At 37.0% G+C, this 27307-nt stretch overlaps 1 protein-coding gene across 1 annotated transcript in view; it reads right to left on the bottom strand.

Moving 5' to 3' along the window:
* Positions 1-1710: 1710 nt before the first annotated feature.
* The window catches only part of LOC113079036 (sodium/calcium exchanger 1-like), a gene marked incomplete at its 3' end in the record, with an annotated part of 48672 nt that continues 23075 nt past the window's right edge, over positions 1711-27307 (bottom strand). The window contains exons 4-7 of the mRNA XM_026251214.1: positions 5284-5390; positions 3939-4063; positions 3468-3567; positions 1711-1983 (exon numbers count right to left, since the gene is read on the bottom strand). Coding sequence (XP_026106999.1) covers positions 1711-1983; positions 3468-3567; positions 3939-4063; positions 5284-5390 — 605 coding nt within the window. The remainder of the gene's footprint in view (positions 1984-3467; positions 3568-3938; positions 4064-5283; positions 5391-27307) is intronic.

Raw genomic sequence — 27307 nt, 5'->3', positions numbered from 1 at the left:
TTTTTGGATATTACTAGCCTAAATAAACTGATGAAATACATAATTATTGTAACTGTGAAATGTTATGTAAGCTGGCTAACTTACTTCTACAACTTACCTTACGAAAATTAACTATGGTTTTACTATTAAAAAAAAAAAAACATGGTTACTGTAGTACAATCATGTTAACCACAAATCAACCATGGTTTTGCTCCAGTAGCCATAGTTTAAACATGGTATGTGTACAACTGTGGTTATGATAATCAATAAGCCAAAAATACATGGTAACTTACACTTTTACTATAATGAAACCAATGGTTAATTTTCATAAGGGTTGTTGGGGTCCCTTTGCAAACATTTCCTTTGTTGGCCTGTGCTACTTGCAACGTGTTTCTGTATTTTGTCATGTTGCGAGTATTTGCAGCACATATGTTAATTTGCTAGATTTTTTTCTATTTACGTGTATTGTCTTAAGTTGCAGCATCTTGAGCTATGTCGGCCACTGGTCCATATGAGAAGAAAAGCAGGAACAAATGAGATTAAAGTTGACATTACAATAAAGAATATGGATAAAATGGATGTTGTTAGTAACTCGTCTTGGAAGAACTTGATGAGAAATGATTAAGTTTAAGTTGTGATTGCAGACTTGCAGACAGTTTGTGATCAAATTTCCTACTGTGATCTCTTGTGAATCTCTAGATGAGACAAATATGAGATTACAACTGTTTTTTCTCTGAAGACATTTCTGGCAGTAAGGATGGGTGTTAAAACAATAAACCAGAAAAATTAAGTAAAATGCGTTTTATTTCAGTTATAAATCAGTTATAATGACAAGAAAACATTATTTTGAATGCACAAAAAATATCACAGTCCAACTAGTGTAGTTTGAATTATTAAAAAAACAAATTAGACTTGTGAACTGATTCTTTTAATTAATCATTCAGATGACTCGGGGACTTATCAGTTTGAGTCAGTTTGATGAATGCTTTGCTAAATAAACTGAATCTATTAGATTGGTTAGTGAATCGACATGTATTAGGTGAAGTACCTCCAAAAAGATTTGGATGGGCAGAAACAGATTTGGGAAAATAATTGTTTTCTTATGACTGTAACATAATTTAAATTAAATTAAATGTATGCATTTAGCAGACGCTTTTATCTAAAGCGACTTTACAGTGCATTCTTGCTATCAATTTTTAACCTATCATGTGTTTACACTTAAATTACAATATACACATTATAAACGGCACATTAGAAATATATATTTGCCCTCTGTTTAATCTTACTGCTATCTTGAAGGAACAACAGAGATATAAAAGAGATCTAATTTCTCAGATTCATCTTTTGAAGTGGATCTTTTCATTATGTGTGTTGGAGCTTGAGGATGGTTTGACACACAGTGCTTGAGCAGAATCAGTCCATTAACTCTAGTGCAGCTAATGCCAAGACAAACACACAGATCTCTTGCAAATCAATGGTCTGCTAAATAGTCCACATCATTAAACCACACAAAAGCTGCTGGGGCCATTATGTAATGATGAATTAGAAAAGATGTTGAAAGCAGTTGCAACATTTCAACAGTACAGTACATCAATATTTGACAGAATACTTTATTCTAATTGGTTAATCGTGGCAAATTTGGGTTTATTTTACGATAATGACTGGATGACTGCATTATCCTTTACTAATTAGCTACATGCTATGTCATCTAATACACAAGTAAACACTCACCAGGCACTGATGTGCCCAAGGCCACAAACACCACAGCCGTGACAGTGTCCTTCAGGCCTACTGTACAACCAAAGTGAGAGGCCAAATCTCCAGTGACAGCGGTCAGGACCCCGATGAGTGTGATGGAGACGATGAAGCAGGCCCAGCCGTTCCAGTACTCTGTGGGTGGAACGAAGGCAAAAAGAACCTTCCAGAAAACTGTCAGGAAGTGCATGATGTAATCAAAAGCACGAGGCAAGCGCTCCTCCCCACTCTCCTCCTCATCATCGTCACCTGAGGAGGTAAACAAAAGGAACGGTATATAGTAAGCGTTGCTTGATTACGACAAAATGAGATTGTCACTGCAAAATGGAATGTGCCACAATCGTCATTTATCTCAATTTTCTTGTTTTCATAATCGTTGGAAGCCAAAGACATATTTGAAAATATGATTTGATTAATTGTCCAGCCCTAGTATTACCAGTTTGCAGTAAGGTATAGTATTAGGAACAAAACATTTCAGTTCATATGGGTTCATATGATGCGATTTCAAGCTTTCCTTTCTTTTTGGACGTGTTACAAGCTGGTTGTGAATAGATAAGATCCCTAAAGCTATTAGAGATATTCTTTATAAAAGTTGAGCTGTGTTTTCAATGTGAAAGGGAACTACTTCATTTGGCCTTCCAAAAAAGGACACGATTAGAAATCAGCACTTTCAAGAACAGTTCAACCCAAATATTCAGATGTGTGCACTGCATTTTATGGAGGACGAGCAGTTTCCTGGGAGAGCAGCCTAAAATGCTGGTGTTTTGACAAATAATGCTGACTCACAGTATGTAAGTACGTTTTCATATTTAAAGGATTTGCCACTGAAAACTGAAACGCGAGTTTTGAGCAGTGTAGAGTAGCGCTTGTTTGACGTTTTTCGATCACAAATGCACACATGGTTTTTTGTTTACGTGGCGCAATGCAACACAACGTGTAAAATGACAGTATAAGTCATTATAATCAATAATTATGTCCCCACTGGATGCTATAAATGCCTTGTTTGTAATGGGTTTTATTGGTTTTGTCTCATTGCTCGGCACACGGCATCACAGTATGCTAAGGGGCGTAACATTTCCGTCACACACTTAAGGTATTCGGCCAATCACAAAGCATAGCTGGTCGATCAGAGCACACCTCGCTTTACAGAACGATGAGCTTCGTAAAAATTTACGCGTTTCAGAAAGCAGGAATAAAGGAGCAACAATAATGTACAGTATGTTGAAAATAATGTGTTTTTTAACCTTATAACACAAAAACACATTTCATTACACCAAATACACAAAATAATGTCATCATATAACCCCTTTAAATAAATAAATTAAATAATTTCAGGTTTTTAAGAAAAATTCGACTTCGTACAAAAATTCAACAAAATCATACACTGACAAACAAATGATTTACTTTGAAACAATTTTCACTCAGAAATTGCTAGTAAACTTCACAAATAATTACAAAGAAACAGCAAATTAAACACTAAATTAAATACAAACTTTTTTAAGTAGGATTTTTTAAGAGCATAAATGAAACATTAAGTATCTCCTTGGCTGAGACTGTCACATCACACAGAAGATTCACATTCAGTGTGGACAGACAAACCGGTTGTTGCTGGAAACCTGACACATCTTGCATTTTCAAATGGTTTTATACCATTTTTGATTGAATTTGAATCAGTTGTGTGGTCCACTTCTATTTGAGGATGTATTAAGACAGTTTGGCAGAGAGACACTGACCTGCACTGACAGTGACAGCGCTAACAAACTGTTCTCTCCAGCTACTGCTGCCCACCACCAGAGCCAGGTTAGTCTTCTTTATCAGCTTGTCGACGGTATTCTGAAAAAAAAACACACAAATACATATATAAACACAAATCAAACCTAAACCCACACAACCGTGTCCTCGTAGTAGACAAGATTTAATATGACTCTGTCTCGTAACCCAGAGAGGTCTCAGCTAAACTGATTTCAGTGAGACAGTGGGCGTCGATGCACAACCCTGTCAGAATTTCATTTTCTCCAATGTCATCCTGTCCTAGCCGTTTCCTTGTTTGCATTTAGAGCGCTGCGGATAATCGTTGAGGGAGTAACACAGTATTTCTACCTCAAATAGTTTTTGGATGGCTGTGTTACCTGACCCCAGTGACCTCCAGTATTGAGACTGTTACCATGGGAACAAGGAGGGTGAGGATTCAGACAGAACCTTACCTTAAACTCGTACGATTCCTCTATCACCACCTCCAGTTTGGTATGCTCTCCCAGACTCGGGCACCCCATCTTGGCCACCTCCTCTTCCTCTGCCCCCACCGCCGGCTTGTTATCATTGGAGTCTCCTGTCAGAGGAAGACGCATTGAAAATCTGCTGAGCCATAGAGAACAGTAGAACTCAGTTTATAGGGAAATTCACTAAGAATGAATTGTGTCCACTGTTAGCGATGTTTATTTGCATGCACAGTCTACGCTCATTGTCGCGCCCAATTCATTAAAGGAATTTTCCAAATCAAGTACGGTAACTGAAAATGCAGCCAAAAATGTGTATTGAACACAATTTGCATGAACATTTTCTATCTTGCCGGCCGTTTTTTTTTTTTTTTCTAGTTTGAAGAGGATGCAGCTGACTACAGCAATCTGGCAGACTTTGTTGTGACTCTGTAGCATGTTTCCAAAAAAAATAAATCATTGCCTTTTATATTTTCATTGTACTAAAGCCAAAGCAAAGTGTACAGTATGTCCTTTATTTCTGACTGTTAGAAGTTGGGCTTTCACTCAGTATTATTTGTTATACAGGACATCAATTTATTTGATTTCAGATTATTTCAATTGATGAAAACTATTTTAATAGTTTTAACAAACACCTTTGCTTTCAACATTTTCCACAGACCCTCTAGAACATTTCTGTGGCCCCCAGGGGTCCCTGGAATTCAATGCGTAAACCCCTGAACTAGACTGTGAATGTTTAGGGAACAAGAAGGACATTTTTGTTTCAGGTTCCCGAAATACCACAGATAAATGCATCCCAGTTGTTCAGTGAATTCATCCCTTTGAGTTTATCATAATCCACTGTAATGTGTCATATGCTATAAAAGCACTACACATAAGGAGGAAATAAACATCATCTCTTTGTGTGTCCTAGAAAAGCATTGAAGAGAGAGACTGAAAGATAGAAATCATCAAAAAATGCTTATGTTAATGGCATCAACATTCTTAATTGGATTCTGTAACAGTATGGCAATTTGAAGAGCATGGGGATGAACATTACAGTAGAGCAGTTAGTACATAATTAATGTGCAGAAATTGCCTAGAGATATTGCTTCAACATGGCTGCTTGCACTGCGACCAACTACTGCCTACCCCATTATAAGACATCCAATGTCTCCCATTAATTGCTCCATTTACACAAAGAAATCTTTCTATCAAATCGGTTTCTGAATTATTTACGGATAAATGTGGAAGCTATTAATAGAATATTAAAAAGAGACCCCAATCTGTATTCTAATACAAATCCATAGAGAGCTGCAGATGGAGCATGGATGTCTCTTAAAGATCCACTGACCGTGTTTCTGCCCGATCTCCAGGAGCACCGGCTCTCCCAGGTGGATGGTGAAGGTTTTGTTCTTCTCGTACTCCTCATCGTCAATGATCTTCACCTCCAGGATTTTCCTGTGGTGGACAAAGACATCAAACTTTAAATGTATCCTGAATGTAGTATATTTTCAAAGAATGTGTTATGTGAAATGTGGAAGATGACAGTGGCAAGAAAATCTAAGTCAATCATTAAGAAACAATGGCATAACTATGCAGAAGTAGCCAATGACAAATACTTGGAGAAAGAGCTGAGGAAAGGCTGAAACATGAGCAAAGTGGTTTTCTGGGTAAAACCATTCGAATGTAGACTGTCATCTTTAGGGAACTGCAACAATTGATGTAGAAATGTATTTTATGAATGATTAACATCAAAATTCATTCTGCTTGTTTTTATACATGAGCCCTAAGGAGTGTATGTAACATCCATAATATCCACTGAACATACAATTATAAAAGAAAAAAGGTGGGTTAATTCAGCACATCTGACTTTCCTCTTAAAGAATATTATGCAGTGGGCATTTTGAGTTCCTGTATTATCTTGAGTTCATCGCTGATTCCCTCAGAGGCAGAAACACGCAGCAGTTCTCTGTAAATAATCGGGCTGCGGTACAATGTTTTTGTGCTTGGAGAGAAGGTTAGCCATGGCTAATCACCATTTGTCATTATTAGCACACACAACACTCTGGTCGTGGTTGATAAACACAGTCTACAGAAAAGCTGTACAACAGCAAAAATGGGGGAAGAAAGAATTTAATTAATTAGCCAAAAAAGACGGCGGCACTCCATAACCACAGTATATAATTACCTGGTAACATTCATTTTAGCTTGTATTCCATTTTTTGCATGTTATGAATGTCATTATACAATGGATAGTTTTGCTGTCATGCTGAAACATGAAATAGTGATGATTATGATAAAAATCAAACACCTGTTCATTATATCATAGATTCAGCTATAATATGATCTTGCGCTACTTCTAGTGGAAAGATGGCGCTTTAAGAAATTTGCTAAACATTTGAATAAAAATTTGAGATCATTTTATTGTGAAATAATCATTTTCTAATTGATAAATTCTCAAGATGTCACCAATAAATCACAAAACACTCCCTGTTAGAGATTAAAACAAACACGAATCCACACTTTCATCAAATGTTTGTAAAGAAATGCGATGCCTTAAATGAGTTGCCTTCCAGATTATGTGCTCTTTCACAGGCATCTCAGCAATGTGCATGCACTCTGATGCATAGCGTGAACACAATCGAATGAAGTGTGATGCACTAAAATAAATACGTTTCTGCTTTATGATCTCTATTGATGCTTTGGCTATATATGTACTGTAAAAAACATCTGTGTTGATAAAGACTTTTATAGTTGGAACTGGTTATGCATTCAGTCTCTCTGAACATTTTGCATAACTGTGCCGATTCAGTGCAAAAACAAACAAACAATGTTTTGTGTCTTATCCTGGATACGATGCATACAGGAATGGATGTGAATTGATCTGAAGACTCGGGGTGAATGGAACACAGCTCATGAATAATGAAGAGAGAGAGAGAAAATTGTTGGCATGCTCAGGTACATGTGCATCTGCTGTGTAAACACAGTTTCCGTTGCGGTTTGTACTGTAATCCCTCTATTACATGTTAGCATTAATCTTCTCTTTTCCCACCTCTCTTTGCTTTGCAGCCTTCATTGGCCAGACGTGTGTGTAATTAAATTCATTAGGACTTGTTCTTTATTAATTAGACCACCGTGCTTATCCTACACGATTGTACCACATGCTTTCAGTCCCATCCCCCCTTTAACCATTTCTCTCTTTTCACACTCTGCCTAATCTATCCATCTAAACCATGAATATATATAAACATATATCAATATATAATTACACTACTGCTAATCTTTTTTATATTATTCAGCGAGGATTGATTAAACTGATCAAAAGTGACAGTAAAGAGTTCAAGTCTTTCTTTTCATTCAAGTATCCTGCAAAAATGTTTCCACAAAAATATTAAGTAGCACAACTATTTTCACCATTGATAATAATATGAAATGTTCCTGGAGCAGCAAATCATCATATTAGAATGATTTCTCAATGATCATGTGACACTGAAGACAAAATTCAAAATTATATTTTAAAATATATTCAAATAGAAAACGGTTACTTTAAATTGTAATAATATTTCACAATATTGGGGAGCATAAGTGATTTTCAAGAACATTTTACAAATCTTACAGACCCTTTTTATATTACATATAATTTTTTTTAAATATATTATATATCAAATAAAATGTGCTCAGAATCCATTCACATATTTTGAATAGTAATTTGAATAATACGTCCACACTGCATTGTGGGTGCATTTATAGCTGATATTATATTTCTTTGGCCTGGATATTGATAGAGCTGATCAGGAGATAGCAAGATCTCACTGGACGCACAAACAGCAGGATAAGGAAGGATGAGCATAACAGAACACAGTGAACATTAACAATGAAGCCAGGAGTCCACATTAGCGTCATCCCCGTGAGCAGGTAGCTTAACCCCACACACCGACTCTCAACTGTAATTAGAACTATTACTCACCGAGCCAAACGCTCCCTACCAAAGAAACAGACAGATGTGCATAAACAAAAAAAACTAACAAGGGACCTTAATGAGCTCTTAAACTCACACAGTTGCTCACTTCCAAATCTGTCCACTTCATACGCACATGCACACATGCTAACAAGCCTGAATATGCACACGGCAGCTCAAAAGAGCAAACACTTCATGTGCCATTCAGCAAGCACCTACCTGTAAGGGGAAAAATGTACAAATTTACATACAGCCACACACACGGTCTCGACTTAATAAGTGAGTACATTAACAGTGTTGGCAATAAAAATATTCCCTCCATGCATTGAGCTCTCTCAAGCTGAAGAGGGTCTCTATGGAGCGCGTGTGGGCTGTGGAGATGATCACGGGGCGAGCGCAGGAGGCAGAACATTAAAAGCTTGGTTCTAAATGAGTCATTAAAAGCACCTTCGGTGGCAGGTAAGATTCTCATGCATTCACACGGTAAAGCGAGCACATAAGGCAGGTGTACACACTGCATTGTGTAAGACACTAAATTATGGGGTTGGCATGGCAACAGGTAGCTAGAATGCAGGGATTGATAAAAGTATAGGCCTTAGGCAAAGGAAAGACAGAGGCAGAGTCAGAGAGGATGAGGAGGAGGAGGGAGAAATAGCAAGATGGTGGCAAAGTAAAAAAGGGAGGAGGGCTTACATGTAGAAACCGAAATAGAAAGGTGAGGCTGATAAAACAGTGACCCATTTATTTAATATTTTTAATGAGTTGTTAATGTTAATGCAAGCATGTTCTGAAAGTTACAGACGCAAGGGTAAATAAGGCAACCAAACTATCAAAGGAAGCAATGTAAGCATAAACAGTGAAGATCAATCTTGCTTTCACTCTCTCTTAAAAAAATGCACAGACAGATCGCTTCACAAATTCATGAGACTGGGGCCAAGGAATGAGAAAACTCAAGGAAAAGCTCTAGCCGTGCGTTCAGACAGATGAAGATGGAGAGACACACAAGTGCAACTGGAGAAAGATGAAGGAAAGGAAGAGGAAAACACATTAAAGGGGCCGTTACACTAGATTTAACTCCTTTTTTTTTCTCTGTGGAGCATAAAAGGAGCAATTAATGCTGCTCTTTTCCGTGCAATTGCAGTGTACAGTATGTGGACTTTCAAGCTTTGTAAAAATGTCCCATATTACTCATGCACTACAGCTGATGTCTTCTGGAGTCACGTGATGGGTTTGTGTGAGGAGCAGACTGAAATACACTACATGCTGTTATTCTCTGACAGTTTTTACTCTCTTCGGCATGTTCTATACGCAATATGTATATTAGTAATATGCAAGTGAATCGCAAAATTACAGTTTTAAATTACAGGTGAACAAATAGCAACATAAAGGTTTTTGGGACGAACTATCCCTTTATACAATAAATGACAGAATTGCAGTTGTTTTAAGCTTTTTGGATACAAAAAAAATACAAATACAAATTTGCCATTGAGGTAATCAATTAATTTACTGAATTAAGATATACAGTTTTCTCATATTGTCTTACTGTTTTACACAATTATGCTTTTTCTTGTTGCAAATAATTTTTGCATTGCAGAGAGAGATGTGTTGAAATTATTGCAAAGTTGAGACATTAAAGGACAAACAAACCGAAGGGCAGATTTCATAAGGTGGAGGGGATTCAATGGCTCATAGAGGAAGCAGTTTCGGCTGTGGGTCAGTGAGAGGGGCAGCAGACAGCTGCATTAAACACATGCTGTGGTGAAAGCAGATTGCAGTTAGCTTCAGGCTGTAACACATGCACCCATAACATCATCAATCCACTCATACTGCAGCAACACACAGGAGTCTTCATCTGCTCCTGACTGGTTAGTGCTGGTCTAACTAGTCAAACTGCATAACCATGTTGTTTACCTGCAAAATAAGCTGAGCAGCACGCTCTGTCTGTTAGGTTAGATACATAGTCAGGTGGAGACTGAAGCAAATTTTCTATACAGAAAAAAAAAAAAAGATTTTTGGATGAGCTAATCCTTTTTTAATTCAATTTCTCATACATATACACAACAGAGGAGCATTTCCCGTACTTCAGCCACCTCCAACGCCACTCAGAGATTAACAGCTTTCTTTTCGCTTCCCTCGTAAATTCTCATCCGCTTTCTTTCTCATTCCCACACTGTGAGAAGATTTTCTGGTCTGTGTTTGAGAGACAAAGGCCCGCATGGACTGAAGCACTGCTTTATAATGCTAATAGAGGAGCTACCGAAGGTGAGACTGACAGTGGACCTGCGCTGTAAATCCATTAAGATACAACCGAACGAAATGAAGTACGGACAGTGAGTGCCCACGCAGAGTGGTTGGTCCTACACAACACCATAAAGTTGAGAAGTCTTTTTATTTTTTTGTCATAATCAAACTTAGAAAAAGAAAAGGGATAAAACGTTTCAGCCCCTTAGTTTTGATTTAAATAATTTTTCAATGCACAAGTAAGCTTTTTTCTGTGAATGTGTGTGACTCCGGATTCATTATCGCACATAGGTAAATCAATAACTAGACCAGTAATTTATACAACCAGCGTTTATGATTATGATAACACATTTAAATAATATAGTAACAAACACCCATTTGCAATATCAGTCCACATAACAGACTTTTCTGTACAGCTAAAATATGTACACCCCCCCTCAGATTTTTAAGCCAAATGGATTTCAAATGGAGCTTCCAAAAACACATTTTTACATTGGATAATTAAGTTGCACGATTATAGGTACAAAATGAATAGTGTCCCAAAGTTGTCATTTTTTTCAAGCATTACTTTTGAGCTTTCAGTGAAAATGATTTTCACAGATCATTTAAAATCAGCACATGCTAGGTAATTTGTGTCTATTGTATGGCACATTCATTTGAAGGACAAGAGAGAACAACCTCTATTTGCAGAGATAATGTGTCACAGTGTCTGGTCTGTGTATCCCTGAGTGTCCACTAGTGGTCTCACTGTGACATAATGTCAGTTTTAAGCTTGTGGTGTCCAGTGCTTAGATTTCAGACCCCTATCACAGGTGCCCCCTCAAAATGACTAGATGCATGATGCCCCTGCTTCTCACATTTGATGTTAAAAGATGTTAAAATGTTAAAAATGTATGTTAAAATGGATTTATGCAGCATTGTGCTGCTTAGCCCCATCCACAGCAAAATCTCATAACTCCAAAATCACGCTTCGCATAATTGGACATTGGCCCAAATTGTTGAGACCGTGTCACATTTGCGTGTTGCGCAGACAAATGGCTTCTCATTGGTCAGGGCCTGCTGTTAAGCGGGGCACAGTTTCTAGTGTGATCATAAATACAAAACACCAACCAGAGTTTTTCTGCTTGTAATTTACAGCACAAAGCTCTATGAACTCATTTCTCACCAGGACCGGCACAGCAAGAGCCGCTTAGAAAGTGTGCCAGACACTAATGAGAGGTTAAAAATGAGTGATATTGCTAAGAAAACACATTCAGCAAATGTCTGTCAGCACCTAACAAAGGCACTAAAGTGTCTTGGCTTTCTGCTTTCAAAAATACTTGACTGATCTGATCAGGCTCTTGATAAATTCGGTCTGCGTCTCTCTCTGTCTCAGAGCGTCACAGTTCAGTGTCTTTGATGTGCGCTTTAATGAAGCGCAGTTAGATTAGCCACATCTCCAGATGCTAGCTGCTATACATTAGCATGCTTATCTCTCCTTTCCTATCGTTCACGTTTATATTCACACTTCTGATGGGAGCATGTTTCTGGTCTCATGAGATTAACAATTATAAAGAACAAAAGCCAAGATGGCACGTTTTCATCCTTCTTCCTCATGTAACATGTCTTCTTTTTTGTTTTCTGGCACTCCGCAGGTCTGATTAGGGCATCTGTTCCACTTATTCATTATCTATTGATTGTTTTCCGCCCTGATGTTAATCTTCACCACACTAGCTTTGCTTTTGGCCTTGGATTTGTTGTGGGCAGGCAGTGGATAGCCTTGCTTTAATGAATATAATGACTGGTGTAGATGAGCTTATTATATTTGGCGCAATGCCGACATGGTTGGTTTACCTCGGAGAAACAAAATAGAGAATTACAGAGGTTTTTGAGGGATTGCATCTTTGTTGAGGCTGCTTGGTGCAGCACTAAACAGCTGTGAGGCTCAGTTTGTTTGTTTTTTGTCTAGGCCTCAGGGCTAAGATTTCGTCTTGTCAGAGCTAAACATCACAATGAATGTTTTCAAGGGGAACTTTTTCTGGGAGAGAGAAATTTGAGGAAAGTTTATCCTGTTTGGATTGTAAGAGCTGTTGTTACCAGTTATACCAAGTGTACATGTTTAGCCAGTAAAACAGCAGTAAGACCAGGATATGAACATAGAGATGTCCCTGAGGGCCACAGGTCTCTTGAGTTGGACAGATCTCAGAGTCAATGGTGAGATTTCTTTGTTTTTCAATTCTGTTTTTCTTTTCAGTTTTCAGTTCACATTCACCTCAAACAACCTTCTAATATTAGCTGCCTGTTGGGCAAAAAATGCAAACAAACATCATCTTTTTTTTTTTTTTCAAATAGAGGCCAATGAATGCACTTGTCATCTTGAATGTTTTTTGCGAAGACATATTTTTAATGCTTTTCCGCCTGAACAATCAACCCTAGAGATGCATCAGTATTGAAATTCAGACCAATGTAATAAACTGAAAATTATTTTCATGCTGTGACCAATAACTGAAAAAGGCAGATAATAGAAATCTACACTAACATTCAAATTATATAAAAAAAAAAAAGACATCTCTTATACTCACCAAGGCTGCATACATTTGTAATTAACAATTTAAAATAACTGTTTTCTACTTTAATATGTTTATTAAGTCTAGTTTATTCCTGAAGTAGTAAATTTCAGTGTCACAAGATCCTTCAGAAATATGCTGATTCATTTTTGTGGAATTTGTGATGATATTTTTAGGATTCTTTGATGAACAAAATATAAATAAAAACTGCATTTATTTGAAATGAAATGACCCCAAAGAATTAAACGGTTGTTTATACACACTCAAATCTAAAATCTAAGTTAATTTTAATAATGATAAACTATAGTATGAAAGATGAATAAATATTCCTTTTAAAATGTTCTACATAAAAGTCTATACTGTTTGCATGAGAAAAATACATCTAGGTTGCTGGTTAGACAGACCCTAAAAACTATGGGTTAGAGAATAGAGCTGATAGAATTATCACCATTGGATCCAAATGTTTAGTTGAGTTTATACAAGAGAGTTTGTGTGTGGATGAAATATTAATACAGAAACGAATAGCCCTGCTATTATTACAGTACATGCACACAGAAACTCATGCCGGCATGTGCTCTTAAGGGGATAATGTAGAGTCGGTACTGAAACCCAAACATGTGACCTTTGTGTTACAAGTCCAGCTCTCGAACCATTAGATCACGACTGCATGTGCACCCGTCTATATGAATACATTATACAACAATTCAATAGCATGTTGACATTGCTTCCACATGTCAGTGTAAAAGTAAAAATGCAATTATTTGAATGACATTTGCTCTAGAACTATTGAAATGATTGCAGAAGAATACATCCCTTTTCATAATGTTGTTTTAAAGTAGCATAGGGAAGTTTGAGAACGTATTGTATAACATTATTGCAGCTGCTTATTAAGAACTAAGCGAGAAGAGAGAGAGAGAGAGAGAGAGAGAGGATGGGGCTTCTGGGATCAGCTCAGTTACAAAGACAAGACTCATAATTACAGGTGGGGTGTGTGTGAGAGACATCTGAGATATGATAAGATGAAGAATGTAATTAATTTGAGCGCAGTCCTCTCTCTGGCACTGGAATCATATACTTCTGTTATCCCTAATTGTTTAACCTAAAGCATGTGGGTGAGAGGCAGACGGGGCACAGAAAGTGAATAAAAATAAATAAAAAGAAGGGAGGTGGGGCAGGTGCAAGAGTTAATGTCTTGCCATTGATCACTGTTTTCTTTCTTGCCTAGTAATAGAGGAAAATGTAAATCACATGCATCTGTGCATGAGTGAGGCCTCATTATAGTGTCTAAGATTACATAAGACATTGGAAATTGGGGCAGCTATATAAATAACCACAAGAGGGGAACTCTGTTTTCACCTGGCAATATTACCCCAGAATTGCACTTTATTGGCAAAATGTATGCAAATACATTAGCAAGAGGTTCATTCTGTTTTGGCTTCGAAATGAATCTGCCTTAATCTTTCCTTGCTTTCTCGTCTACTGAAAATGCTCCTGCATCACAGTACCCTGGAAAAGGTTCATGCCGACAGGCTCAAAAGAACCTGTGATAAAATAAAGATGATATGCGCTGGAATGGTCTTTATTCGACACATGGCATGTTCTTACTTTCTACAAGACACGGCACAGCAGAATGGAACAAAATGTAGACATGCTTTATAAAGTTGCAGTGTTTTGTGGACACCAGTCTGAAAATTGGTGCTCTGGTGACCAGATTTATTACTCCTTAAACCGTTACTACACTATCGTTCAAAAATGTGCATTCATAAGAACTTTTGTTAATACTTTTGTTCAACAAGGATGTCACAGTGGAAACATAATGTAACAAAAGATTTCTATTTCTAAAAAAAAAAAATCTCTATTCATCAAAAATCCCAAAAAATGTATCAGTTTCCACTAAAATATCGTTTGACTCAGCTCACTGAAAAGAACCGGCTCTTTTGGCTCACAAACGGCTCTTTAAAAACAATAATGTTTTGAATATGATAGGTGTGAAAACAATTCTAATTAAGTTATTAAATGAAATCATACAATGTCTCACAATTTCTTTAAAAATGCATTGATTTGTTATAAAAAAAGAATAATATTAAACATTTGCATTTAAATTACAACTTGTATAGAAACAACATTACAAAAATACAATCTGAATCTGCACAACATAATAGAAGCAATATTAAAGAAAAAAAATAACTGAAAGGATTAAACTGGTCCCTCTTTTTTGTCATGTCATATAACCAGCATGAACTATCTCACTAGTTATGTTTTGTATAACTAGCATGAACACACACACACACACACACACACACACACACACACACACACACACACACAGTGCTAATCATATTTTTATTTTATGAGAGATTTGCATTCAGGAACGCAAGCTGCCTTACTTTCGAGTGGCTGCTGATCATAAAAATGATTCCAAATGCTTTACTCTCCTCCCCTCCAAGTTTGACACTGTGTGTGTGTGTGTGTGTGTGTGTATGATGGCTTGGCCCTCCCTCATGCCGTATAATTGATTGACACCTCGTGTATGATTGACAGCAAAGTCAGAAACAGAATGTGAGGCTGATCAGACAGTCGAAACGCATATGTGTGCCTTTAGTCCTATATAATATATTTATATTATATATATTATATATATATATATATCTTTTTTTTTCTTTTTTTTTTCTTTCTTTGAATTAGTCAATTATTTGCGAACGACCCATCACTAACTCTTGTTCTTTCACACTACACATTGCCATGCTGCTGGTTTCTTGTGATAGCAAAAGCAAAAACTACAGCAGTGTAAGTTTTAAAATGTTTATTCGTAGCAAACAAATAAGAACCAAGATTACGGAGTAAAATCTTTATCTGGATATCCGAAGTATCCCTTTAAGTCATTGTCTTTTTTTAAAAACTGTCTTCTAAATGCATAAGTGTCAAGTAATATTCAGTCAGATATGTTAAGAATCTCTGTGCATTTGTGTTCCTAATCCATTTCATAACAGCACTATGGCTCCCAGCTGAGAGCCGAAAGGCATTAACACTGTTAAATGATTTATTTGTGTCATATGTTTGTGTATGTCAGCACCTGTCTGTCTTTGCAGCTTATAGCGGACGCTATAGTCCCCAGTCGCTCATTACAAGCTGTGAACTGCATCACGGCACACGGCACCACGTCTAATTTCTGCACCGCAGGTTTATACGCACATGGAGGGCTGCCACCAGGGAAAAACAAATAACGCTGGATAAACTACTGTGCTGAAGAGCGAAGGATACACAACAGTGTGACTCTGTTCCACACCTTGGCATACAGCAGCAGTGCCGTAGAGGTCCAGCCAACGCGCTGACACAAAAAGCATTTCTGTGCACTAAATAGATGAGTGGGTGTCAGGATGTGTTTTGAAGCGAGAGTGGGCTACAGGGGAGTGGGCGAATATGCGAACACATGGGACGGTGATTAACGGCTGCAGTTTAGTCACACCCAGAAAGAACACAAGCCTGTGGTAAAATATGGGAAGAGCGGAAGATGAAGTACGTAAGCAAAGAGGTGCCCTACGGTTCCAAAGTCTCACTTACAGTGTTCCAGTCTGTCCAACACTCCCCTGTAGTCACGTTCCGTCTCTCTTTCTCTCTAATGACCTGTGGGTGGATGTCTATTTCTATCCGCACATTGGCTTTGACTGACAAAAGGCACAAATCCTTTTCCAGCTTGGATGAATGTCATTCTCTTTCCTTGCACACATAACAAGATGATGCCAAGAAAAAAACAAATGGGGAAAGAGAGAGAGAGAGAGAGAGAGAGAAATGGAATGAAAGAGAGATACTGGCATGTTCGCTCGGTTTATAAATGAATAATTTAAAATTTCCACTCACACGCATGCAGGCATATAGAAATGCTCCAGATACACGGAGCTGGCATTAAAAGCGTCTATGAGACAAATCTGGTGATGACGGATGGCAAATATTTCAAGTGAGAGGACAAAGCAGAATACTTGGAGAAACTGAGAGAGGATGACAAGTGTGTTGGAGGAGTGGGACCATTTCTAGCTCCCAAATATTTCACATGAAGAATGCTCAAGTTTAGAAAATAGAAATATCAGAGATACTGGCAGCAGAACTGCATACACACTCACATGCAGGATGAGGAGGAAGACAGGAGTTAAACGGCTGCTAAATAAACATATAAAGCACATGCATCCCAGACGCACTGCTTGAACAGACCATCATACTTTCATTTCATTCAATTCAAATGCATTCTAGACACCGTATAATGCATTTCACTAATACACATGCAAGAAGAGTAAAGCCACCTCTCCAACAAATGACAGACCAGATTTAATTAATTTCCAATGGAGAATAGTAAAGGAGTTGCATGGAGTTCCACTCATATCTACGCAAAAATTCAGTATTTGATTTGAGCTGGATCCTGTGTTGAAATATTTAAACCAGTGGCTAAACAATGTTTTTTTTCTTTCATGCACATACTCAGCTGTTATGAAATCAAGCTTACACAACTGAGCATGTTCATTCTTTTAAACTGTCCCTTTAAATCTGGTTAAGGCTTAATTTCTTAAGATAATGGTGGTTTTGAAGTCAAAACACTGAAAAATCAAATGATACTTATGTCTGGGAAACTGCTCTACTTCAAATCTAAAATAAGACTCTGAAGTAATAGGCCAATTGAGGTAAGACATATGATTATCTTCATTTCAAAAAATAGGAGAAGAAGAAAACAGAGTGATGATAATGGTAAATCTGAGACGCTTACGCTATGCCCCTGATAATTTAAAATAGAAACTAAGCTCTCGCTGCATTGTTCTTCCCCCATCTTCAAAGTACTGGCAAGGATATCATAATTGTGCCGTGCTGTTAATTCATAATTCAGAGCCGCGGAGGTGGGGGATGTTGAGTGGAGATAGGGAGAAAGCAGAGAAAGGGAGAAAGAGAAGTAAGATTCAAAGGCAGGCATGTCATCGCTGTCATTGCCAGCTGGAAGGTCTCCTGCGGTCAGTGCTTAAAATTAGTCCTTTTCCTCAACAAAACAGCCCTGTCACATAAACCATCCAGCCAATCAAACTGCTTGTCTACAGAGACACAGATAAACAGTCTTCAAACCAAACTGATGTCACAGCAAACATCCTGAACATCAGATGGTTGCTTGGGTATGAATAGGGGTGAAAATGACAGGCAGACTATTTTGGAAGAGGTGACGGAAGAGTCTTGGTGTGTGTGGGGCGCTAACTCAGGGTTTTGAGGCAACACAAGAGCAGCTGGGCTTCATCGCAACATCTCACTTCTTTGCTCACAATCTGCATCTCTTTTTCACAGGAAATTGTTGGGTTATGGGGAGTTGCAAGTCGTTCTGTGCAAGCAGCTCTTCCATTCCAGTGTCATCTTATGGTCACACACTCAGCAGATTCTAAGAATCCAGATTCCTTAATTTCAAAAAATACTGTAGATACATAGGGACAGATAGGGTTGGGGAGAAAAACTGAGTCAGGAAATGTTGCAAGCTAGTAATGAGGATCACAGCTCAATGTGTCAGAGCCTCAACCGTTATTTCACACCTTCAGTCTCACGCTCTACTGTTCAGTAATTTGGGGTTGGATTTGTGAAAAAAATCAATAATTTTATTTAAAAGGGTGCATTAAATTGATGTTACAGTAAATTTATTTAAATAAAAAAATCTGTTCTTAAAAAAAAACATATTAGAATGACTTCTGAAGGATCATGTGACACTAAAGACTGGAGTAATTAGCTTTAACATCACAGCAGTCTTATTTTTAGCATTATTTATATAGTATTATAGTATTTATTTATACTTTCAATAAGCGATTATTTTTATATTTTGATTTAATGTTTTTAAGTTTTAGCAATTTTGTTATGTGCTTTTGTCATTTTTATTGTCAGTTTTTTATATTTCTATTTATCTTTCGTTTACTTTTATTTTAGTTTTGTTCGAGTAATCTTAGTATGTCCTTGTATTTGCTTCAATTAGCTGCCAAGGCAGCGTTTCTAAAATACTAATATTATCTTTATTATCTATTAACTGATCTAATATGTCTATTCTAATAAATGTTAGCTTTCTCAGAACATAATTTTTAATAGTTTATATGTAGTACCTCATTTGAACAGTGTATATGAGGCATATTATATTATATATAATGTGCAAGATACTTCACCCTGTTAAGGTGGTCATGTGATCTCATTGGTGGACCAACTGCATGAAAAATAAACTAGCTTGTAGACTAACAAAAGTATTGGAACTGATAATAATCGCTTGGAAATATTGTAAACATGGTTGTTCTGAATGCATATTGTTTTCTACGATACTAGTAACCATTACTAACCAAAATTTAATGGATGATTAATTTTTATGCTAATATTTCCATTAGAATACATTTCTTGCACTTTGAAATATCCACCTTTGGAACAACAAAACCACCAAAGACTTGTAATAACTGTTCATCTGATTGGCTAAGCTGTGCTGAAGGCCATTTTCCATTTTAAAAAATCCAGTCTTTGATTGCATATTCAATATTTTAAGTAAGACATTTAAGGTGAATAACAACATATTACAGGATTAAAGGGATATAATTTCATGTAGATGCACTAATCTGATGGTGAATCTCTGCGCCTGAAGGCTTTCTGAGTTAGAGGGAATTTAAAGCCACATCTTATGGTGGAAGCATTAGCAGAGACATTCAAACATTATGAGCTTGGCAGGGCTTCTGTGTTCAGCCATTTGTATGTGTGTTTACGAAGGGAAGTGAGGTTGATGAAGTATTGCGAGTACTTGTTTTTCAACAAGAAAACAAGCAGCAAAATGCTAATCAGTGCTGTCACTATCTGGAGAAAAGATTTGCTCCATTTAATCTCCATTTCCCCATTTTAGGAAAAAGTGACACAGAGATGCTTTGTCTCCAGTTGAGCTGTCAGAGAAAAAGCTTACATTCTTCATCCAGTTGTAACAGAAAATGTCAATTATTAAATCACAAACATGTTTGTTCACTTGCATACACTGATGCATGAAGCACTTCGTGTTCAATACTGTGCAGCTGCATATTAAAACCTCAAGGAATTGTTCATCCAGAAATGAAAATTCTACAGATTGTGCAAGCAACTCTTTTGTGGAGGTGTGTTTGAATGAGACATTTTAGGGGGGCGTGCCAGAGTCTTAACTTTGATGAAGAATATTGCTTTTAAAGCTGCGGTAGGTAACTTTTGACGCTCTAGCGGTTAATAAACAGAACTGCTTGCGTCTTGCGGAAGAACATCGTAGCCGGAACTACTTCTCTCTGTTTATGTCTATGAAGAATCACAATGGTACTGGGTTACTCCGCCGCGGTATCCCCCAAGCAATCTAAAATAGTCCGAATATAAACACTTATTATAGGTGCACCCTAGTGATTCAGGACAAGCTAAAAACATGGTTTGGAAAATGGATTCATGGTGTACTCGCTTATTATATACATTTTTCTACATTTTGAACACAAACAAAGTTACGGACCGCAGCTCTGATTGGTTGTTTCTTACCGGGAGCGGATTAATTTCTACAAATGGCAATAGGACCACTGGGAGGAGCCAGAGGAGCTTGATTTTTCACAGATTATCTGTCTCATATTCTATTGTCAGGACAAAATGACAGGTTTAACAAATATGTAAAAAATATATTTTTATAAAAGTTACCTACTGCAGCTTTAATTTGAGACATTTTATTATTTGCAACTTTACAGATCTTCTTTATGCACCAAAAGCTTGTAACACTCCAAAGACAAAGGAAAATGTAAATTGCATCATATGATCCCTTTAAAAGCATTAATTTCTTACTTTGGAGCAGTAGTTTATAAAAATGCAATAATAATAATAATTTAAAGAAAGCTATATAGTCGGTTGTCTTTGAAATGATCGATTACTTGATTAAATGTTAAAATTAATAATAGAAAACCTGTGGAAGGCAGGTAAATACCCATCAAAGAATGTCATGTGCGTTCCTATTTGAATATTTGAACATTTTGTTTTAACACATTTTAATTTGATGCAGTTATGTTTAGTATGAATTTAATTTAATTTTCCATCATTTATAAATGTTAATAATAATATTTATAGAAAAAATATACAAATATTACACTTAAAAATAATACTTAAAAGTGACGTTTCAATCTAAATTTTTGGCCACCAACCACCTTCTGGTCACAGCCCTTCTCCCTGTTCCCCCTCCACTTTCACTGTAGAGGAGCTTGGACATTCAGGGAAATATCTCTTTATGTGTACAACAGAACAAATAGGGTCAGACAGAATATTCATATTTGGGTGAGCGATGCCTTTAAGCATTATCTAGACACCAGAATATGTGTTAGAATCTAGAAGAGTTTAAATTAATATTGAAATGAATTCAAATAAATGAATTAAAATCGATGTACCTCATGAAATGATTTGGCAGGAATTTTCTTAGGATGATGATACATTACAGAATCTGTGTTTAAATATGGTCCCAAGGCTTTCCCACATGTTTAAATCAGTGGGAATGTTTAGCATGCAGATTGTTTGTGTCATAAGGCTGGGTCACTATTGATTTGTCACACCCCACAAACTCTCAGAGCCGGCAGATCCCGCTCGTATCGATTCGCTCTTTTCTTTACTCGTACAGATCATCATGTAAGCCTCTGCCGTGTGCACGTTTCCTGCATGTTCTGAGAGCAGCGCTTACATAAGCGCACTCATAGCCCACTTCACACCGCTTCAGCTCAATTTTTCTTTGGCACGGATTCTCATCTTCATATGAGAATAGCAGAGCAACCAGAAAAATAACACAAGCAATCACATAAACACACAGTGGGTGTGGGGGAGAGGGTGAATGGATCATGCCATTGGAGAGCAGGGTACTGGGAGTGTATAAAATTTTCCGTATATGTCATTCTGTTTTAATAGGAACAAATACACACCAAAATGCACTTATGCAAAAACTTATGCATAATGTTGGAGCCCCTTACTATCCTGCACACACACACACACACACACACACACACAAGTCATAATAATTCCCTTTTCTCTTGCTGTCGGCTGTCAGAATTGTGACTGCAGTGGGAATAAGAGTTAAGTTTCTGTTGTGCTGTTTGGCAGTTCAGCAGTCTTTTCAGCAAAAATCCACTGACAAACACACTCATATGCACATATGCAAATGCGCACAAATGCATCCAGACCGATACAGAAATATAAAACCCATTCAAAGGAAACAAAATCTACAGATGAAACTCAAAAACTCAAAAACAGAGGCTCATTTGCATTTTTTGCCTTCACATGTGCAACCATGCTTTGAACATGAAAGCAAAAAAATCGAAAACATACATGCACAAACTAAGAGAATCATATCTGGAGTCAAATTCACTCATCCACCCACACAGATACACCATACACTATTCCACACCACCTCCAACATGCTCTCAGGAGTGATCACACTCACACATAGCTGTATGGGAATTGTAAGGAATTCATCGACTCTTGTTATGATTTCACTGAACAATTTGGGTTTCTTAAAAGTTCCATTATTGATTGAGCATTCTGTTTTTCATTTATCTTAACCAAACTTTAATATCAAACATGTATTGGTTAATTGTCATACAGGGTTAAAGACAACTAAAGCGTCTGCAAATGCGCAAAAATGATTAAAAGCTGAAATGTAATTGATAGCAATAGATCATTTCTTTTGCATATTGACATAGATCTGAGAGAAACAGATTACCGAAAAGGAAATATGTCACCTGAGAGAAATAAATAAAAAATGACATGGAGAGATGGATGGATGGATAAATCATTTGCAATAAGATCGATAAAATGGATTTAGAAAAGGTAGGGTGAATTTCTGAAATTTATTCAGGCAAAAAGTGAATCAGTCAGTTTACAACTGGCTCCCTAACTGAACTTCATGTTTTATCCGAAATTAATAGGAAATAAACGTACATTACATTATTCTTAGATAAGTCTATTTACTGACTTCTTGTTTACATGATGTCAATGTGACAAGTGTAAATAAGCAGATATTCACATTTTAATGTATAAATTAATAATCCTTCTAAAACAAAACACAAAGTCACATTTTCAGGTTGAACGGAGGTTAATTTGATTGGGTGGCATATATAACATATTATAATAAAATTTAAGTGTCAGTTTACCACTATTAGCCAAATTTTTTATACTGGTACATTCCTAGTTATCATAATCCTTCTATAGTTCTCAGTTTCCACTTCAGAACGCACACAAAAGCTTGTACGTGGTGCACGGTCATTCACCCGCTTCCAAAAATACTCACATGTACCATTTAGAATCAACATACACTCACACAGGTCAGATCCTTCCACGAAAGACAAAACTTTCAGTATGACACATTTCATGTAAAACACACACACACACACACTCCCACACAGTGCTTGACTTCTGTAACCCTCTCTAGTTGCCCAACACACTGAACAGTATGAGTGAACTGTTCAAACGAATCACCCTCATCTCTCATGCCTCCCTCATTCTACCTTCCCTTCCACCCGCGTACCTGCCTCTCACCTCTTCTTTCTCTCTCTTTTCACCTCTGTGAACTGAATTATAGCTTGTGCTTTATCATCACATCATGGTTTAATCCTGTCCATCCCATGATGTCTAGCACACCATTATGCCTCTCTTCATTTTGCTGCTCTTACTTTTCAAGCTAATCACTTCGATCGGTGCATCCATCTGTCCCTGCTCTCATTTCTCAATCATTGTGCTCCCCTTCCTTCATGTCATATTGTTCCCAGTCCAATCTTACCAACCAGAGGATTCAGGGGTGTTGTGCACATAATATATTGTTTCGGAGGTAGTACCGGCAGCAGTCCTGACTCACTCTGTGCCTGTGGCAAGACAAGCCCAAAGGCAAAAACATTTATCACGCAAAAGGAAACATGATGACATCTCAATCTAATATTCAGATGCAGCCAAAGCATCAAATAATGCAAGTCTTTTTTTTCTAGAAAGTGTTAAAATGATACATTCTTGCCTGGTCTGGATGATATTACTGCCACTTTTAATAAGCAGAGCAGGATTTAAAATGGGAATTTGAGCATTAAAGGAACACTCCACTTTTTTTGAAAATAGGCTCATTTTCCAACTCCCCTAGAGTTAACGGTCGAGTTTTACCATTTTCGTATCTATTCAGCTGATCTCTGTGTCTGGCGGTAGCACTTTTAGCTTAGCTTAGCATAGATCATTGAATCTGATTAGACCGTTAGCATTTCACAGAAAATGAAAAGTTGCGATTTTCTAGGCTGATATGGCTAGGATCTATGCTCTCATTCTGGCGTAATAATCAAGGAATATCATTGTGCCTGCTGCTCCCATGGTACGGCAGCAAAGTTCCTTGATTATTACACCAGAATGAGAGTATAGTTCCTAGCCATATTGGCATAGAAAATCACAACTTTTCATTTTCTGTCAGTCTTAGTACAAGATTTAACTACAAAAGAGTAAAGTTTTAAATAGGAAAAATATAGAAACTCTTAGGTCATTTTTGAGCGAAATGCTAATGGTCTAATCAGATTCAATTATCTATGCTAAGCTAAGCTAAAAGTGCTACTGCCAGACACGGAGATCAGCTGAATAGATTCGAAAACAGTAAAACTCAACTCTAGGGGAGTTTTCAAAAAAAGTGGAGTGTTCCTTTACGTTATTTGATTTAAATGCAAATGGTCCTAGGTTTATAACCTGTTTATGAGAAATAGGGGTGAATTTGGTTGCTATGATAGACCATTATTTTCTAATTAATATAACAATCTTATAGGTACTCATTCAGCAAGTTTCAATGGTGTGAAGTGTAACTTTTTTTAATTTGTAGAAAGGTACCAATATTTCTGTGAATATTTATTTGACATATTTATGTAATATATTATATCTTTTTGTGTATACTTTGGGGTCAGTAAGATTTGTTTTAAAGAATCTAATTCAGCAGGAATGCATTTAACTATAGTTAAGACATTTAAAAAAGGTGTAATTATTAGTATTATCAGTAACTTATTAGTAGTAAATTATATGTATTTATATGTATAGATCTGTACAGTATGTATAGTTCTGAATTCAAGATCAGTTTCCTTTCATTGTAAATAAAACCTATACCACCGTGGTGTCCAGGTTATACTTATTTTGGAAGTTGCATTCAATATCTACTTGGCTTAAGGATCTGAGGTGTGTTTCTCTAAACCCTACGTCATTCTGAAGTTGTCATACCTTAAGCTGTACCTTAATATTAATATGTGTCTCATGAAAGGTTCTTAGTTAAGGATACCCAAAGGTACTTCACCTGGCAAAAAAAATTAGGCATTAAAGGCTTAAGAGTCTATTTACTGGGAACGATTGTGGTTGGTAATTTGGCCAAACTATGGCAGCAATACAGCAAATAGATCTGCTAAATCAAATATGGCACTTTACGTGGAGCCATTTAGTGTATGTGCACTATTTCATGTGTGAAAACTTTAGTGCCCTGCCTACCATGTCAGAAGCTGCAATTTTAAAAACAATCTGCCTGTCACGGCAGCAATTTCAGCAGCTTTTAGATTTTGTTGGTGCTGCTGGTGGCTCTCCTATTTTTCTCCTCCATGGTAGCTGTTGGTTATATGTTTCCAGTGAGGCGCTTTTATTAAGTAGGTCATCCAATAACAGAAATTAGTGATTTACACCAATAATGTGATGTGGCTGCTGACCAATCAACCGTGGTTTTCAAGTAAATGAAGACAAATGGCAAATATATAATGTTAATATAAATGACCCTTTTAAAGGCCAGTGAAGGTATACTGTCATTTAGTGTTGCCAGGGCCAGATCTACCTCTTATTGTACCCACTTCCCTATAAATATATATTATTACCACCCAAAAACAAACAAAATATAAATAACTATTAAACAAAAACTATTAACACTATAATAAAAGCAAACAAAAATTATAATCCATGGAAATCATTCACCGTTATTACCTCCATGCTGAGAAATGTCATGTAGCTTTTCAGTTGCAAATCTACTTTATAGATAAAGTCACAAGGCAACACTGACAAGTTTCTGTGCGTGTGTTTGATCCGCGTGTGCGCTGGACTGGGAATCTGTACTGTATATGTGTGCTTTTTTAAAGAAAAAGTGTGCGAGAAAAAAAGTGTGCTTTTTGTAGATAATAAAACATAATTTGGTGTGGAAAACATGGAAATAGTTTGTTGATTTTGTCATATTGTTTGTTAGATGTATTTGCTTGGTTAATGTTATTACAAGTTTGAGTTCTTTTGCTGTTGTAGGTAGCCCGTAGTATGAATCATTATTTCTCCTCGTTGTAATTGGCCCCCCCGGGATATGCAAGCATAGACACATGCCTAGAATGCCTATATGCATAAATCCGGCCCTAAGTGAAGTGGGTTGAAGCATTATACATTTGGGCATGAGGTTGCGGGATATTAAATAAAATATCCAGGGTTGGATTTAGTTTGCAGATTATTGTTTTAAGATCCCATGAGTTCTGATAAATGCAATTTCAACTATTTCTGAAGTGTTTCTTTTATAAAGAACACTGATTTCTCACATAACGCTGTGAAGCAGCCCCTGCACAGATTGAATAATTGTTTCCTAGACCATCGACATCAATCTATTTATCACCACTGCCACAGACAGCACTTGACAACATTGCATGTAAGAAGCAACCTCCTGTATAGTTTGAAGTAAACAATTAGGGTCTTCATAGTGCAGTAAGAGACAAAGTTATTGGGAAAGCATCCCAAAGGGTTTGTCAGTTTGAATGGGCATGCCGCTTATGATTAGAACTTCTCCATCTTGGAATGCATGAGCTTTTCTCTCAATGTCAATGCAGTCCATCCATGACTTGCAATGCTACGTTCACCCCAAAGCCTATTTCAGTTATTTACCTACAACCTAACAAGCAGGTTACAATAACTCCCTCTGTTGCCGGCATGTTCTTTTCTACATCTGACCTGCTCACCTCAGTTTTGCACCAGTGTAGTGTGCTTGATGTGCAGGTCAGTATCGATTTTCAGGATTGAGAGAAAACTCAGCAGCTTTATCATTCTCCATCTCCCCCTCTCTGGCTTTATTCCAGACTTTACATGTCTCTTTGATGTTATCCCTTGTTTCTTCCTTTTTTATGTACGACTATAGATTTCTTTCTGCCTAGCTCTTATCTATCGATGTTTCATTTTTTAGCACTGGAGCTCGTAATCCAAGCATACTCTGATCATACCAGGTCATCAGGGCACATCATTGTACTTTAACTACCAATCTGTGGTGGAAACTTTCATGTACATGCAGACTACAAATAGAAATCTGAGATATGGGATGCATACCCAATTTTCATTTGTTACTGATACTGTAATATATAAACAGGTTTTCCAAGTCATTAATCAATATTGCTTGTAAATAAAAAATAGATGTATGTAATATTGGGATGTAGCTTTGAGCTAAACTTTTAATGGCAAATGTTGGCTTGATTCAGCCTTGTCTATTCAAATTCAAAAACATATGCTCTCTGCAAACATTAGTGCAAGTCTCAATCAGTGTTGGCAGTGACAACAGAGCCTTTTGTCCCATTGAAAACTGCCCATGCACACTTGATAAATAAGTAGTAAAACATATT

Source organism: Carassius auratus, unplaced genomic scaffold (assembly GCF_003368295.1).
Source record: "Carassius auratus strain Wakin unplaced genomic scaffold, ASM336829v1 scaf_tig00027100, whole genome shotgun sequence".
Taxonomy (NCBI): domain Eukaryota; kingdom Metazoa; phylum Chordata; class Actinopteri; order Cypriniformes; family Cyprinidae; genus Carassius; species Carassius auratus.
This window is presented reverse-complemented; position numbering and strand designations above follow the sequence as displayed.